The sequence below is a fragment of the Siphateles boraxobius genome, unplaced genomic scaffold, assembly GCF_051911475.1.
Source record: "Siphateles boraxobius isolate OS27281-9 unplaced genomic scaffold, OSU_SipBor_1 68, whole genome shotgun sequence".
Lineage (NCBI taxonomy): Eukaryota > Metazoa > Chordata > Actinopteri > Cypriniformes > Leuciscidae > Siphateles > Siphateles boraxobius.
The window spans coordinates 468,991-483,523 of record NW_027509195.1 but is presented as its reverse complement, the minus strand read 5'-3'; the positions used below and the strand labels follow the sequence as shown (position 1 = coordinate 483,523).

The following is a 14,533-nucleotide window of genomic DNA, read 5'->3' as shown; positions in this document are numbered from 1 at the left end:
TTGTGTGTGGATCTGTGAGGTCAGCTGAGTTTTTTTAGTGCAGAAAACACTGAGAAGGGACGTCGGATGATGTTGAAGTGTTGTAGTGTATCAGCTATAGCAGAGTGGAGTTAATTATGGAAACTGATGAAAGATTGCTAGGTTAGTTTCCATATCAAGAGGACAACCACAGCATCCTTCCTGTGTGTTTGAGACATGAATGAGTTTCAATCCCGCTGTCTCCGTTGCAAAAATTAGGCAAATTCTATACATAATAAATTGTGAGAGATAGTTGAATTCTGGCTCGTTCTTGTCGACACACCCATGGACAGGTTTCGGGGTCAGTAAGTCTTTCTGCTCACCAAGGCTGCTTTTATTTGATCAAAAATACAGTAAAAAAATGTAATATTGTGAAATGTAATGTAACTGTTCAATATGTTATAAAATGTAATTTATTCCTGTGATCAAAGCTGATTTTCAGCATCACTACTCCAGTCTGCAGTGTCACATGATCCTTCAGAAATCATTCTGATATGATGCTCAATATTATCATCAATAGTTGTGCTGTTTTATATTTTATATGGATTTATTTTTCAGGATTCTTTGATTAATGGAAAGTTCAGAAGAACAATTTGTAGCAGTCAGTCAGGCATGATCACATGACATGAAGCACATCACAATTATTACAATGCACTGCAGTTCACCAAATAATTCAATAAATGGTCATGAAACAGTGACTAGAGTTGAAATTATTTTATTATGCAAGGTGAAACAGACTGGATATGCGAGACTTCTGTAGGACATCAATTGCCAGGGAAAATGGCCACTTATACAGTTTAGCAGTCATTACACATAAATATCCGACTGACCAATCAAAATCAAGTATTTCAGAAAGTGTGCAATGACAAAGCAATAAAATAACACAAATTATAGACTTTTATCCCTGTTGTGGGTCAAAAGTCACAGTATACATTCACTATGCCGTGACATCACAGCAGATCTCAGTGCTCTAACATTAATACAAGATTGTTCATTTTTAGGAAGATTCTAAGTATTGTTTGTTTTTATACGTTTTTAGTATTTTGCAACCAAGGATTTATTTTTTTTGGTTAACTAAATCAAACAATACACAAAATCCCTTCATATTTCTTTGACAAAATAATTTCTTCAGGCTAGGTACCTCCTCAAAGTGCTCAGTGGGGTAAAACGATTAAACCAGACACAATTAAAGCTAAATTTGAGGCCAAACACCAACGCTTCCTGTGGGCTAGTTTTGCTCTTGTATGTTTTTGAGCGAACATCGAGCAGATCGGAGCCATATATGGTAAAGGCAGCTATTGACTCGCTGGACAGATGCAAGAAGCAGGTCATTCTTAAAGCATGAGAGCTTTTTTTCAATTTTTTTTTTAATAAACCTCTAAAACAAAACTTGAAATGACCTAAAACTCAACGACCACCGATTAGAGACCGAAGCTGTTCGCTCATGCTTGTGTGTTCGATAGATCGAGCTCTGCAACTCCGACTCTTGAATTGAGCTTTACATCATCTATTTAAAATTGTCAAACCAACTCAAAATTGTGCGGAATTTGAAATACATGTCAAGTTGTATGTAAAGCTTGAGCCATAGCATAGAATGCATTTCTCGGTTGTGAAAGTGTAATTGTTAACAGCTTGTGGTTTGGTCAGCAGCCGACTGCAGGTAAAGCGAGACTGAAAGCAAGATTAAAACAAAGCAACGCCCACACATTTTTTCCGATGAAGTGGTCCTTCAAAGAAATTCACTGTCTAAGTGTAGCAAGGCAGTCTTATTTTACTCTCAGAAAGCTGAGTAAAAGTGGCATGCTGTATGCCATGACAACCAGACATATTGTGTTCGCTGGTGAAAGTTCACATGCTGAAAATACCTAAACAGCAGACTCCAAACATGTCAGCAAATACATAAGGCAGCAGATCAACAGCATGAGCTTCAGAATCACACACTACACACTTTACTGGAAAAAAGTAAATAACTTGCATTAAAAAAACAACTAAAATAACCTTTATAAATAAAACCTTCACATAAAACATTTCTGTTTGGGGAGTGCAAAAGAGTATAAAAATATTTTCTAATGTACAGATATCAGACATGATTATAGACTGGCGTCTCAGCAGCTCGGCTCATCCATGTCATCATCACTCCAGTCCGGAGGAGCATCCGTCCCAAAATAACGATCCCCAAAATTTCCTGGACACAAGAAAAAACGTTCCCAAAATTTATATACATGTTTGGGTGGTACTCACATTTTACAAATTAACCCCTGAATCAACATCGAAGAGATTGCATAAGGAAAAGAAAGCCGAGGTTTTTGACTATTAACAGTTTCTGCTAGTGACTATTATTTTATGACAGTCAAGCACATTTTACTCAAATATTTCATTACTGAAATTCTATAACTGACAAACACATGAGCAAAATATTTGACAGCATTTAATAACCTTAATGTTACTTAATAAAAATGTTCATGTTGGATCACACTGCATTAAATGAATGTAAATAAATACAGCTTTTGATTTTAATGATGTATTAGTAAATGTTGAAATGAACATTAACTAAGCATAATAATTGTATTTAACTAATGTTAACTAATAAAACTGTACTCGATTTTTAGTGTTTAAAACAGAACAAATTAAAAGCAGTACAACAAATACAATTTCGATACATGTAATTGAAATATCAAATATAATACATACACGTGTGTGTGTGTGTGTTAAAGTTAACCAGCATTTATAAGCAATAGAAATCTTTTGTAACATTATAAATGTCTTTCCTGGCACTTTTGATGAATTTAATTGCATCTTAGCTAAATAAAGAATATTACTTTATTAAAAAAAAAAGAAATATATAATAATATATGAGTCATGAAAAACTATTAGTCATGAAAAACAAGTCACATTGCTAAACACCTTAATGGTCTTTAAAAAAAAGAAGTCTTAATTTTCCTTTGAGCAAATGTAGGTTTATATCTTATGATTTAGGGTGAAATATGGCTGGTTTTGTGAGATTGGCCTGTTTGTGTAAACGTAACTTAAAGGCGTAAAGGAAAAAAGGTCACAGTCAAGCAAATCAAGCAACGGCTCACCGATGCCAGGGATGATGTGGAAGAGGTCGTTGACCTTCTTGTCGACGGCGGTGGTGATGATTTTGACCTGAGGGAAGGCGTAAGCCACAGAATGAACACCCATCTCAGCCATCAGCAGAGACACCAGCAGGATCTTCTCCTCCTGAACGTCATGATCCTGCACACACACACACACACACACACACACTGCATGAAGCATGTCGACACACAACAACAGTGCCTTAGCAGGACAAAGCAGTCGGACATTTATTTCCAAAAAATATCATAATGGGGTGGGCGATATGACCAAATTATTATTTCACGATATGAGAAATTTTATTTCACTATAACAATATATATTATGATCTAGTTGTTTTGTCTAATTTCTGTTACAAAAAAAGCAAATTACAAACAATAGGTAAAAAAACAAAAAGATAAATTGAACAAATTCAGTTTTTCATGTGCAATAAGTTTAACGTAGTTAGAATTAGTACAGAAATGTAATAATCAAATGTAAAATTAAAATGTCATAATTGCACTGTATGAATTAAATATACAATTCTTAAAAAAAAATAAGATTCTTATTAAAGCTAAAGTAGTAAGTTTTTTTCGGTAAGTTATTTTCTCTTTTGCTTGATGAACATTAATGACACAGAGCAGCAGGTTTATTAGGCTGCTGTCACTTTAAGAACAAACGCACGGATCCATTATACTGATACACATCCGGTTTACACACAACTGTTTTCTCTCACTTGAGACATAACCGGCTGTGTTTACATGAATACTCCACACGGTGGGAATCCTGACATAATTATGTGTGTATTCGAACCATTCAAGCGCAACAAGACATGAAAGAGAACTGAATCCATGATCGCATGCTGGGAAACGTGGCTTTCTGTCGCTTACGTTGTGTGTCAGTCAGCGCGTGCAACACACTAAGCTATTGCGCTGCTTATTGCGCTAAAAAATAACACTTTTATCGAGTACGTCCCAAATTCACGATCGTCTTTTGAGAGAGGAAGCTTTCTGCGTGCGCACTTTGGCAGTGTGCACGAACACCGCACCGAGTTTCTTTTCACAATATATTGCGCTTATAACTCAATTTAACATCAAGCACGTCCCGATCTTTATATTCTCATTCATGCATTTTATCACTCTGAAGTGTCAATAGTGCTACATATTTACATTATAAATAGCAAAATCTCTAACCATAGACATTTTTTTACCGTGGTAACGATATATATCCTCATACGGCCCAACCTTAATACATTATTTCAGGTGTGGAGGGCTTTTTAGATCTCCCATCTCTTGTGATGAATGCATATACAGTGTTAGTAGATAAATGATATAATCTGGTGAGTGCATGAGAAGTGTGACCAAAAATGGCCATTGAACAACAAATACAGCAGCTCAGCCTCGGATCAACTGTAGAATTAAAATGTGAGATCGTGTGAAGTTATGTCATGCTCTACGGCCGCTGTCAGATAAGTGAGGTTTCACTGCTACGCCTACACTCACAGACAAACGAACTGGGCCGCTCTACATGTGGTGCTTGAGTAGGCGTGTGTGCCTGTGCCATTGCACACCATCAGTTCCATTAAACGGCTAGAGCTGTTGCAGCTGTGTGTGTGTGTGTGTGTGAGAGAGAGAGAGAGAGAAAGAGCTCAGATACAATCTTACAAGCAACACTCTGATGGCCATCATGGCTGCCGCCCCGGTGGACACAGTGCAGTCCATCAGGATCACATGATCTTCGCCGATGTCTTTGGGTAGACGCAAGTAGTGCAGCTGGATGAAAACATAAAAGACAACTTAAACAACGCCACTACGTACAGCAATAGGTTTAAAATAGTTAATCAATTTAATATATACACACACACACACACAAAACAGGGCTGTCAAAATGTATCAAGTGAGTGAGTACATGAGATTATTTAAATGTTTAACGCCTTTTTAAAAAAATTATGCAAAATGAAGGACGATGTAATGTTACAACTATGTTACAAATTTTACAACTATAATTACATAATTACAAATATTACAACTATAACTACAACTATTATAACAATGTTACAAAAAAGTCTTCATTTTCCTTAAAGCAAAGTATAATAAAAAAAATTCTTATGATTTGGGGTGAAATATGACCCAGATATGTAGCAGCACTGCCTTTAAACAAATTAATGTTTCCCATGTACTTATTATAGTAATTACAATAACTGGGTTATAACTAGGTACTAAACCTAATCTTAACCCATGTAGTTACCTTATATTACCTTATATATAAGTACTGTAAAATAAAGTGTAACCAAATAAAGTGTTACCAACCAATCAAATGAATAGATGCATAAAATGTAATCAAAAAACATCAGGGCTGTCAAAATGAACAAGTAAGTCTATGCGATTATTTAAATGTCTAACACAAGTGTGATTTCTCAGATCACTTCAGTACTGTCAGGAAGTGGGAATATATAACAAGAGTGGTACTAAAAAAAAACAATTGTATCGCAGCATCGTATAGTTGCTTCGGCAGACCTCTGTTCACTGCGTTTATATGTACACACATGCGTTCATATGTACACACATATTCCACAATTAACCAATCATTTTTTATTCCACCAAACTGAATATATTAACTACGAAACAATTGAGATAAAGCATGATTGAAATTATTTATTTTAACTGATTGAGACAAAAAAAATATATAGATTAAAAAAAAAAGTTGGGTTGCACCAATAAGGATTAAACTTAAATCTAGATTAAATCAAGGTTTACCTAATACGATAATTCTGTTGCACCAAACTTTAAACCTTGTTTTAAAAATAAGCAGGTTTACATTTAAGCCATCAATTTGATCCATAACTTTAAACTCAGATTTAAATCTCAATTAGGAATTAACTTCAAATTTACAGGTGAGAAGGTTTATATAAAATAAAGTGCACCTTCAATTAAAATATGTGGCTGATTGAACAAAGACAGGAGGAGTGGGCATGACGTCAGCTCTCAGAGAGATTTATTACAAATAAAAATGAAAATTAAAGCGCAGTGTGAGGATCGCGACGGCCCGTAGGCTTACGCCTGCTATTGAGCCCGGGATGCGGATCCGTCACTCATCGTGGTGCCGGACAAAGAAAAGAAAAGAGGAATATATTTAGGATTTAACGGCAGGGGTGATGATGAGGTGAGCGCTCGTGGTCGTTCCTCATGCCTGGGCGGCGATCAAACGGACAGGCTAGCGCTGTCAAGAGTGGAGAAAGTCACTCTGCGAATCATGCTAGTTTTTTTTTCTTATCTCAGTTGCTGTGTTATACTTTATGCTCCCATATAACTCCATTAATTGATACTATAAAAATATTTTACGCGCATGCTGCCGCAATGTTTTCATTCCCTGCTAGATCAGTAACGGCCGTTTATAACGACATTTTACAAGTTTATTTCCTGTATCTGTAAGAGCTACTGATGTCAGAGAGAGGGAGTTTCTGCTGGTCAGTAAACAAGGAAATGGAGTATTAACATTGATGCTTTTTAATTACAATGGCGAATCCATCACGGCAGTTAATCGAAGGTTATAATTCTAATCCCTGATTTGTTAATTCGTAAATCATTGATTAACTTTGCTTAATTTAATCCCTATTGGTGCAACCCACCCTAAGAGTTAAACACATTGCAATTTAAGGCAGCAAAATAGAGACGGAAATGATAAAACACCTCTAAATTGTACAGACACAAAATACTGTATCATGAAAATGTGATAAATTTAGGGCTCACAAAATGTGTAGCTCCCTTTATGGATACTGAAATTGAACAAAAATCATTTAAAATGAAAATAAATAAAAAAACCAATACTAAATCTACTTTCTGCTCGCTTGATCTGATTTGTGTAAATGTTGGGAGCTAGTAACAGCAGAAAGGGGCGGTACCTCAGGCTCTCCTGTGTCCTGATTGGTCTGGATGAGGATTTTGCCGATGCGGACGTCTTTGCACACGGCTCTGAGCGCGGGCTCCATGGTCTCTCCCGCCCTGAGAATCGACACACCCGTAATCTGCTCAAAACACAGAGAAGGGTGTGATTTCCTTTTAAGGCCTTAACATTTCTATACAGCAGAGAATGACGACATGTTCTATGCGACAGAGAAAACACATGCATTAGGCTGCACTGCCAAGAGATCGCCCAAAAAAGACATTTCAATGCATGTAGAGGCACATTGTTTTCTTACCCCCTTCCCATGGAAGGTCCTGCCCTCGTAATCCTCTCCTTGTGGGGTCTGAACAATGTTGACCTGCAGCAGATAACAGGCAAACTGTAACGTCAAGTGGTTTTTGTCCAAGCATATCAAATGCAGCTAAACTGATCTTCCTCTCTGATTAAAAGCCACAGTAAAATGTCAGCAGCAACATGATGAAGCTCACTAGTTCACTGCAGTTCTCCTGTGAGCGTTTTAAGTGTAAAGGTCGTCGTGTCGCTGCTGCTTCTGCTCCTTGATAAGCTGATTTCTCTCATGTTGTGTGTGTTAGTCTGAATTTCCACTGCGGTGGACAAGCCAGCCAAGTTTCCACGTTTGAGACGAGGCCTCCATGCCCACACACTCAAATCCGTTCGTGTGCCGTTACTAGGTTTATCTAAAAAATTCCCCAGCAATCCAATCTCTCCTCCTTCGCTCTCTCTGTAACTCTTTTCTCACCTGAGATGGGAGGAAGGACAGCGCTCTCTCGATGAGGAGCCGCATTAACCTCTTGGAGTAGAAGATGAACTCGTCTCGACTGGTCTCTTTATTTCTGCGACACAAGCATTGATGAACAAAACCACTTATAATCAGATTAAAAAAAGAACATTTTAAAGTGTGTTTGAATTGTTAAAATGGGAGATATCCTATTTATTTATAATTATTATGTCACAGTTTCACTGGATATCATGGTCTAACATGGTTATACGGGACATTTCAAACATAAAATGGATGGAACATCGCAATTTTCCTAACTGTCAGATAGACGGGACATATTGTAGACCTTGCCCTTTTTTTTTATATGCAATAGCCGTTAGTCATAGCCAAGCATAACCACACACAGTTTGTGGCGTGGACACAAGCAACGAAGAAACTTTCTAAATGAAAGTTCAAAACATTTCAGCCACTGGCTTCTGCTACTTGATATTGGTAGTTGGCTGATGGGAGTATGAGGAGGGACAGTCTCATTCTTGCATTTGCCACTCAAGAATGGGTCACAGGTGTAATATAATACAGAAAACTAAACAAAAAAATAAAATAAAACAAACTACAAGACACAAAACTAAAACTGATCATCAAACAAAAAACTACAAAATAAAAAAATAGAAAACAAAAACCTTCAACAAAAAAACCCTAAACAAACTACAAAACAAAAAAAACACACACACACAAAATACTAAACAAAAAACAACAGAAAAAACAAACAAAATAAAACAAAAAACTACAAGACAAAAAAACAAAGACCTACAGTCGAGTACAGCAGACGCTGTGACGTTTCCTTCTGCTGTTGTTCACATTTGCAATTCCCAATCAGCATATGTCATGTTTATAATTCAGCGTATTGTTGGGAATTTCTTTTGTACAATACAAGTCAAGTCACCTTTATTTATATAGCGCTTTTTACAATACAGATTGTTTCAAAGGAGCTTAACAGAGATAACAGGAAAATAATGTTATAATAATATTGTTCAATATAAATCAAATGTCCCCAACTAAGCAACCCAATGGAGACAAAGGCGAGAAATTCGACATCAGTAACAGAATGGAGAATAAAACCTTGGGAGAACCCAGGCTCAGTCGGGGGGGGTGGCGGGGGGGGGGGGGGGGGCAGTCCTCCTCTGGCCAACGAACCAACAGTGTATGATTATGATTCGGGCAGCATTACAGGTCAGAGGTCAGATTGGATCAGAACTTTCACAATATTTCTCCAGTTCATCAGGTTGGGGGTCGGAGTCGTCACGCCGGTACGGAGACGAGTTTTTACATACACACTTTAGTACTGTGTGGTGTCATCACATGAATATCTAATGTAAAATCTGGGTTTAGAAGCAAAACTAGTAGATGGAAACAAAACCACGGCAGTAGCATTGACTTTATCTCAAATAAATATGAACTAAATGCATTAAATAGTTTGTTAATTATGTTACTACTAGACACTGGCACATACGAGATGATGTACAGTTAGTCGGGAAGTTTCGGACAGTTTTACACAATGCAACAATGTGCTTCCCACGGCGTGAGTGTGTGTCTGACCTGATGATGGTGTGCATGCCGCGGACCTGCGGTGTGTTCTCCAGGACACTGAGAGTCTGAGGAAGAGGCTGCGCCTGATGGGCCAACGCTAGTGCCGCCCTGTTACCGTCACACACACAGACAGACAGGAAGATGTCAGTTAACAGCAGTGTGTGTTCATTCAAACACAGACACATGCTCACACACCAGTTACTAGTGTCACCCAAACGCTGATTGATCATTCAAACAATACAGTCATGTTAGAGGAGAGAGCCAAGCCAGGAATTATAAGCATAAAGCAATTTTTTATATAACAGAGAAAACCAAAGGACAACCTCCAAATGAAAAAGCTGACCCATTTATGAGTTAGTGTTTTTTTTGTCATAAATTAGACCGTTATATGGTGGCTCCAGGAAGTACAGACACTTTTGGTCTTCATTCAGAACAATGTATCTGTCTTTTTTTTAAAAGTTTTTTTTTGTGAAATGATTTGTTTGTAAAGTGTCCCTGTGCTGTTGTTTCTGGTTTGATACACCGTCGTTCAAACGTTTGAGGTCGGTAAGAGTTTTCTTTTTTCTTTCTGAAAGAAATTAATACTTTTATTCAAGCAAGGACACATTCAATTAAACAGAAGTGACAGTGAAGACATTCTTAAATAAAAAAAGATTTATATTTCAAACAGTGCTGTTTATTGGTACTTTTTTCATTAGACAAATCTGAAAAACAGTACATTTACTAAAAAAATTAACTGTTTTCAACATTGCTAATAATCAGAAATGTTTCTTGAGCATCAAATCATCATGTGACACTGAAGACTGGAGTAATGATCCTGAAAATTCAGCTTTGATCACAGGAATAAATAACATTTGAAAATATATTACAACAACAACTGTTGTATAATAACAATAGTTATTCTAAATTGTAATAATATTTCGCAATATTACCGTTTTCACTGTATTTCTGATCAAATAAATTCAGCCTTGGTGAGCATAAACCATTCAAACCGACCCCAAACATTCATGCATGTGGATCAAGTGTTCAAATACTTTTTGAAGCCACTGTACACTCTGACATAAAGGATTTGTTAATCACATCTGTTAGAAAGCTTTATGAGCTCTGAGGTCAGTATTTATTGGGAGCATCCTATGATTCAATTTCACAAGCAGTTCTGTCAAAGACTGCATCCTGTCCACGAATCATGCAGAACACTCATGTAATGGTTTTACATGTAAATTAACTGCTTCGTTAATACATATGCAGACAATATGCAGTCTTTGAAAAATCACACCAAGATCCCTTTTTTGTTCTACATTTGGTTTGTAAATCCGACAGCAAAAACTAATAAAAAAACAAAACTAAAATCATAAGCAAATCTCCTCACATATCCCAGCGGAGCTTTCTCTGTGGGGGAAGTGACAAACAACAGAAAAACAGACAATGACAACAGGAAGAGAGGGAAAAGAAAAGAGACGTCACACACACTATCAGGCGAACGGGGATGAGGTGGTCACATGACTCCGAGTGGAACAAGAGTGTGACAGCTGCCATCAGCACTTCAGCACACAGTTCTGTGGGTAAACCAGCACTGGCAATGCAGGATGGGACAGTTCACTAAAAACTGACTCAAAATTCTGTCATCAGGAAACAGAAAAGTCCCAGAATATCCTGCTTCTAGCAACATCAACATACAACTTTTATGTAATAAAAGTCTTTTGAAGCCTTATGAAAGCTTTTTGTGGGCAACTGATGGAAATCCAAGTCTCTCACGTATGTTCAAATGTGGCATGTTTTGATGAGTTACGACACGTTTGACGTCAATGACGATCAGTAACGGAACCAATGCATTCTGATGTCATTGACCTTGTCTTAAAGGGACAGTTCACCCAAAAATAGTGCTAGTAGCGCTAGTGGTAAACAAATAGAGCAAGGTAAATCGCACTTTGACAATTGTGGTTTTTATGTGCGCTGAAAAAAAAGAGGAAGTGAAAGAGGAGAATATGAACGAGGTCATGGATAGAGAAAAGAGGCCAGCTTGTCATGGTAAAAATACTAAGTATTTTAAGTTTTAGTGCCATGTCGCGTTGACCAATATGCCATTTAATGTTGTATTTTTATTGGTTAGTCAGTAAACAGGAAGCAGGGCGCGATTGCTAATGAGAGACAGATATCAGCGCCACACGTGAGTCCCGCGGATATAAAGGAATATTTGACGCATGAATCTTGTGAGGTAACGCAGCGCTGTTTCACTTGGTCTACACTATCACTCTAAACTGCATTAGAGTGTTGAAAGTTATAATGTTATTATGTGTTAGATTGTTGGCTGTATGAGACTAGCAGTGAGCTAGATCAACATTAGAACAACACACTGATCATATTCTGATCATATATCATATCAGTATATGATCATATCAGTATATGATTATATTCTGATCATATACTGAACATTTCATCATGTTGAGCTATACAACATTGATTCGTTTTATGTACATTTGCTCACCTGTCTAATAAAGTACATGCAAGAGCGGCGTCTCTGTCAAGCCGAAGTTTGTCGCGGACGTGAAGCTCTCGGCATCTCGAAAACGCCACGCTGATATTGATCCTCGTTTTAGTTCTCCTTATGTCCCAAAGTCTGCTTGTCATGGTCCATAATGTTTGAACGAAACAACAACAGCGTGAGATTGCCGCTAGGCGTAGCGCAGTTGTCCACGTCTGTCGCCATGGTTACTATGGCTGTACGAGCGGAAACGCGCATATTACGTCATTGACAGGCGACAATGACCAGGGACAAGCCATTATTTAAAATTGAAATCTCTGAAATTAAAAATCTTTGGGAACTTTTGGGATATTGTAAGTACACGACTGAAGGAAATATATGACACTGTGCAAGTGATTTTTGGATATTTTATTACAAAAATCTTACATATAGTACCTTTAAATCTTTACATCATATAAAGCACCTGTGTCTCTCAAGAAGACTTAGATTACACCACTCAGTTCATATGGACTTTTTTCATTTTTTAAAGTGTGAAAAATGTGGTTTTGTGGACATTCAACGGATGGACAAAAAATGATGAGAGGTTATTAAAAATATCTACATTTGTATCACAAAGACCCATAACTGTGTTAGTATCGACACAAGGGTGAGTAAACGGTGACAGAAGTCTCATTAGTGGTTGAACTGTCCTATTTACACACCATATTTAAACATACGCAAACTCTATTGATATTTCTGAAGTCGTTCGTGTGAATAATAATAATAAAGTGTGAACTCTTAAACTGGTGCAGTGACAGTGACGTGACGGGATCTGCATTAGAGAGATTAAAACCGATATTGCAGATTCCTTTCTCTCTCCATGACATGCTTTTTGTCTTTCAGTTTCAATGACGATATAATTATGATACTGTAATGCATCACGGCGTATAGAATTGTGGCATGAGAAATCGTGATGCATACGAGTGTAGAGCGACTGAGTGAATAAAATTTTTGGTTTTTTTGGTTTGCGTGAACCTCTTCTTTGAGCTGTGAAAGTGCTGACAGTACCATGCAAATGCATCTTTCTTTCTTTGATCTTTTTTTGAGAAAAATGTCAGTTTTGCTGTGGGTCCTGTTGTAGCTGTCATCCTCTCATTCACTCTCACTGACACAAAGGTCTGCTACATCCTGTGTTGGGGGCTGTACTTCCTCATGTTCCTCTCTCTCTCTCTCTTCCTCTACTCTCTGTCTCTCTCTCTCTCTCTCTCTCTCTCTCTCTCTCTCACACACACACATCTGCTGTTGTTTCTAGCCCAACGGAAAAATGAAACTCTTTGTAGTAGACATAGGAAACTTCACTGCGTGCGAGACGCCGTGTTCAACAATAGCTACAGAGAACAGAGAGAGAGTGAGAGAGGGGGGAAAGAAAGAAAGCATGAGAAAGTAAGAGAAAGAGAGGTCAAGGGGAGGAAGACAGCCACATATTTTTAGACACAGCATGCAAGGAGTGTGTCTGCTGTAAAACACTCAAGGATGGAAAAAACAGAAGGTATCTGCCTCCCTCCTGACTGCAGCACAAAGCATCTATCCTCCCATCTTATATCATGAGGCATCCATCCCATGATGCTTTACTGCTGCTCATTACCAGACGGATCAGTGCCGGTTTCTCTAACATCATAGCTGTGAATATATGAGTGTGGGTCAGAATCTGGTAATAAAGCTGGGCCCTGTTTTTACCGGTTATTACTTTTACTTTCCTTGCTGATAAAAAAGATTTATGTGTGTAAATCTCATAAAACCAGTCAAGAACACTACTGACTCATATTTTAATTCCAAATGAAAAAAAGGGGGGAAATAAATAAATAAAAATACAAATAAAATTAAATATAAAAATGTAAATATAAAAATTATACTCAACTAAAATATTTAATTATGAACTAAATCAGTTATTTCTAAAATAAAAAATTACTTTCAGTAATTGAAAAAGTTAAAATAAAATATATACGTTGCATGAAAAACACAAGCTAAAATAAATAAATAAAATTTTGCCATGGCAAATAAATTAATCTTAGTACTAAAATTATTAAAACTAAAATATTTTTTTTATATTTGAATATCAAATGATAAATATGAAACAAGTACAAAAAGTACTAAACCTAAAATTGAAAAAAAAAGAATTAAATATATTAAATAAAATACAAATTACATTAAGCATCAAATATTTATTTTTATATTTAGAATATTAAACATGTACCAAACTAAAGTAAAAAAAGAAAGTACTTAAACTAAACTCAAAACTAATTAAAAAGCAAGAAAAAGTTCCAATCAAAATTGCTAACATTTAACTGAAAATATAAAAATAAAAATAATTTAAAATATTAATTAATCCTATACTAGTATATAAATAATACTAACTAATTAAATTGAAATTAAAAATAATATAATTTTGGGATTTTAGGGTGAAATATCACAGATGTGTTTTCATGATATTCAACCTTATTTGATTTATTATTTGAAAACTGACCCACACTACTGCCCATAATGGCCAATTAGTAGTTAATTTAAAGAGACACTGCCCTCTTTTGGTCCCTACAGGAAGTGCAGCAGAGTTCAGGAGGAGGACAGTCATAAGAGGCTGTATAAGTGTCCCCGTGGACTGATCTGAGCCCAGAGTTTTTCTGCATGAGTAACTGCTCTGAATATCATTATCATTAGTGAATTTGATTGTCAGAACTAAGCCCAGATCAGTG

General features: G+C 36.7%; 1 protein-coding gene across 4 annotated transcripts in view; it reads right to left on the bottom strand.

The window, feature by feature from the left end:
• Positions 1–719: 719 nt before the first annotated feature.
• The window catches only part of uckl1b (uridine-cytidine kinase 1-like 1b), a 31,543-nt gene continuing 17,729 nt past the window's right edge, over positions 720–14,533 (bottom strand). For 2 of the 4 annotated variants that reach the window (XM_077213971.1, XM_077213973.1), the window contains exons 8-15: positions 10,692–10,711; positions 9,332–9,430; positions 7,757–7,850; positions 7,292–7,354; positions 6,995–7,117; positions 4,758–4,865; positions 3,099–3,255; positions 720–2,203 (exon numbers count right to left, since the gene is read on the bottom strand). In XM_077213971.1, coding sequence (XP_077070086.1) covers positions 2,124–2,203; positions 3,099–3,255; positions 4,758–4,865; positions 6,995–7,117; positions 7,292–7,354; positions 7,757–7,850; positions 9,332–9,430; positions 10,692–10,711 — 744 coding nt within the window. In that variant the 3' untranslated portion in view covers positions 720–2,123. The remainder of the gene's footprint in view (positions 2,204–3,098; positions 3,256–4,757; positions 4,866–6,994; positions 7,118–7,291; positions 7,355–7,756; positions 7,851–9,331; positions 9,431–10,691; positions 10,712–14,533) is intronic. The other 2 variants (XM_077213972.1, XM_077213975.1) reach the window with 1 other exon arrangement.